General features: G+C 28.9%; 1 protein-coding gene across 1 annotated transcript in view; it reads right to left on the bottom strand.

Annotated features, from left to right (window-relative positions):
- The window catches only part of TMTC3 (transmembrane and tetratricopeptide repeat containing 3), a 63,934-nt gene that overhangs the window by 53,533 nt on the left and 7,024 nt on the right, over positions 1-3,377 (bottom strand). The window contains exons 3-4 of the mRNA XM_012651241.1: positions 2,301-2,416; positions 1,677-1,849 (exon numbers count right to left, since the gene is read on the bottom strand). Coding sequence (XP_012506695.1) covers positions 1,677-1,849; positions 2,301-2,416 — 289 coding nt within the window. The remainder of the gene's footprint in view (positions 1-1,676; positions 1,850-2,300; positions 2,417-3,377) is intronic.

Genomic DNA, 3,377 nt, shown 5'->3' with positions numbered 1-3,377 from the left:
AAGGAGGAAGGCAAGAAGGAAGGGAGGGAGAGAAGGAGGAAAAGGAAAAATATTTGAGGTAATAACAGCTGAGAATTGTTCATAATTAATAACAGATGTCAAATCACACATCCAGGAAGCTCAGAGAACATCAAGCAGGATATGTACCAAAACCTACAATCATGGATATTATATTCAAACTGCAGAAAATGAAAGATAAAGAGAAAATATTAAAATAGGGATAGAGAAAAATATACATAACATATAGAAGCATGAAGATGACAGAGGTTTTCTCATTGAAAACAATGCAAGCCAGAAAATAGTAGAGCAACATTTTTAAAATACTTAATGAAAAACAATCAATGTAGAATTCTTCACCTAGGGAAAATATCTTTCAAAAACAAATATTTTTAAATGCAAAAGCTAAAGGAATTCATCACCACTAGACTTGAAAGTCAAGAAATGTCAAAGAAAGTTCTTTAGGCAAAAGGAAAAATGATATCAGATGAAATTGTTGATCTAACAAAGGAAGGAGAGCACTGGAAATGTAACTTCATGGGTTAATGTAAAACTATTTATTATTTAAATTCTTCCAAAGGTAGTTGTTTAAAGCAAAAAATAACATTTTGGGATTTACAATATAGTATGCTCAAGGAAAACATGCCAACAGCACAAAGGCTAAGTTCATATATATATAAAAATACATATTATACATGTGATGTTCTATTATATATGCTGATATTTATACTATATATACTTGAAATTACAGTATCCTTTGAAGAACTATGATAAGCAAAGGATGTATACTAAAAATCCTAAAACAATCACTAAAACAACAAAGATTTACAGCTAAAAAAAACCAACAAGAAGATAAAAAGAAATAAAAAATAATACAAAGGAAGATGGAAAGAGAGAAAAAAGGGAACAAAGAACAGATGGAAAAAGAGAAAACAATTCACAAGATGACAGATTTACAGCAAACTGTATCAATAATCATATTAAATATAAATGGATGAAACACTCCATTTAAAAGTCAAATTATATGACCAAACAACAAAGGAAGACACAAGTATATGCAGCCTACAAGAAATTCTCTTTAAATACGAGAGTATAGATAGATAAAAAGGAAAAAGATACACTATGTAACACTAACAAAAAATAGCTGGGATGGCTATTAATATAGGACAAAGTGAATTTCTGGGTAAAGACTACTACTAGCTATAAAGAAGTTCATATAATAATCATAAAAGGATCAGTTCATCTAGATGACATGACAATCTTAATTATACATGTAATAACAGAGCTTCAAAAACACATTAAGCAAAAATTGATAGATCTGCAAGGAGAAATAGAAAAATCTATAATTATAGTCAGAGATTTCAATATTCCTTTCTCAATAATTGATAGAACAAATAGACAAAAATCACTAAGGATACAGAAGACTTAATTAACACTAACCTTAACACCTAACCAGTTTGGGGGTCATTATTTTTATTGTGGTGGTTTCATGGTTGTATGCATATCAAACTTATCAATTTATGTACTTTAAATATATGTGATTTTTAAAATGTTAATTATATCTCAAAATTGTTGGAAAAAACCATGTAAATCAAAGACTTCCTGGAACACTTACAATCACTTAAAATCCGAAGTTAAAAAAAAGAAGGGAAAAACACACAAGAACCAGAATTTCATACCTGGTGAATACTGGAAGTTGGGATTGAATGACCTGGACTCTAATCACAACAAGTAATAATGTACTGAACATCAAGACGATGAGTTTTATTAGTGTCTGCAGCATAGAAAATGGTATACTACCCTTTCCACGGAGAAACTGTACAGCAGCAGTACATAATAATGGTAAAGTATACTGAAAAAGAAAAAAAGTGTTTTAAAGAATAATAGTGTACTGCAATGTTTTTAATAATGTCTTTCTAAATGTAATATTAGACACAAATTAAGTATAATTATAAAATCAATGTGGTACAATTTGTGGAACTGATAACAAATAAAACTGAGCTCAATAATCTTATTCAATAATGAATTATACTGTAAATTATTGCATACTTTTCTAAATTGCCTAACAATTCTATCACTGAAAGTTAAAAAGCAGTCCTTAAAAAACTGACGGTATCATAAAATATTAAGTATGTAATTTTCAGTGTGTATGAGGACAAAACATGATTGTTTCTTGTAAAATTTGTTATTATTATTGGTAAACAGATTGACTTATGTAACTGTATACTTGGAAAATAAGGATACTAAAATTTGACTCAACAACGATAAAAGATAGCAATAAGAAAATTTGTATTTTTCCTCACCCCCTGGGCAATAAACACTTCATATACACAGCAAATTCCCACAACTGTTATTCCTTGTTCTTTACACAATGTTGCAACAGCCACTAAAAACACTGTCAATGCAATTGGAGTCCACACTGCAATTTAAGAACAGAAAAAAATAAAAATACACAAAACAATTTTATAGTATCATATTTTAAGCCTTGTGATTCATATTCACATTTGTGATATTTCCCATTGACCAATATTATATGCTTTAAAATGGACTTAATTTTTTTAATTTTTGCTATACACAAGGGCTGTCCAGAAAGATTCTAGCCATGTAACCATTCCCATTGTATTAATAATGGCTGGATACCTTCTGGACAGCCCTTGTATATATTTAAAGCAAAACAACAAGATGTATAATTTGAACTAAAAAAATTTTGTGGAGAGGAAAATATCTAACCAAATACTAACTTTTAAAACAAAGGCAGGGTAGTGATTTTTGGAAAAGAGAAATTTACAGGCTTGAGTGTCATAATGAATGAGCTATCAATCTGAAATGAAGACAAGTACCTGATATTATCACATAGATATATACTTTATTATATCTGTAATTCATTTAAAATTTGAAACCTAAAACTATTGGGCAAAGTAGGGTACCATTCTTATAAAAAAAGAGCTATAAAAATTAAAATGAAACAAGTTAACAATAAGCACTTAAATCAATATTATTCTTTAAAAAAGTCACAATAGAATATTCACAAGTTCCATTTAAGAACTTCATCAACTTTAAGTAAATGTCTATTACTTAGTAATTTGATTAAAGAGCAATGAACTATGAGCATAATTCTGGATCTACTACTAACTTGCTTTATGAGTCTGGGCAACTTTTCTCAGCTCCAGGTTTCCTACTGGAAAATATAACCTCCAATTCTTTTTCACTTAAAAAAAATACCTGGTAGTATGATCGTGTGACCTAGGTTTTTATTAAGAACATTAACTAAAGCAAAAACTCAAATAATTGACTTAAATCCAAGTTTAAACAAGAACTTACTTCATGAATCTAATAAATTTTCTTTTGTCATTGGGCTTAATATAGAAACTCATCTATTT

This window comes from Propithecus coquereli, unplaced genomic scaffold, assembly GCF_000956105.1.
Source record: "Propithecus coquereli isolate 6110/MARCELLA unplaced genomic scaffold, Pcoq_1.0 Scaffold350, whole genome shotgun sequence".
Taxonomy (NCBI): Eukaryota; Metazoa; Chordata; class Mammalia; order Primates; family Indriidae; genus Propithecus; species Propithecus coquereli.
The sequence above is the reverse complement of the archived record's forward strand: the minus strand, read 5'-3'. Positions and strand labels throughout refer to the sequence as shown.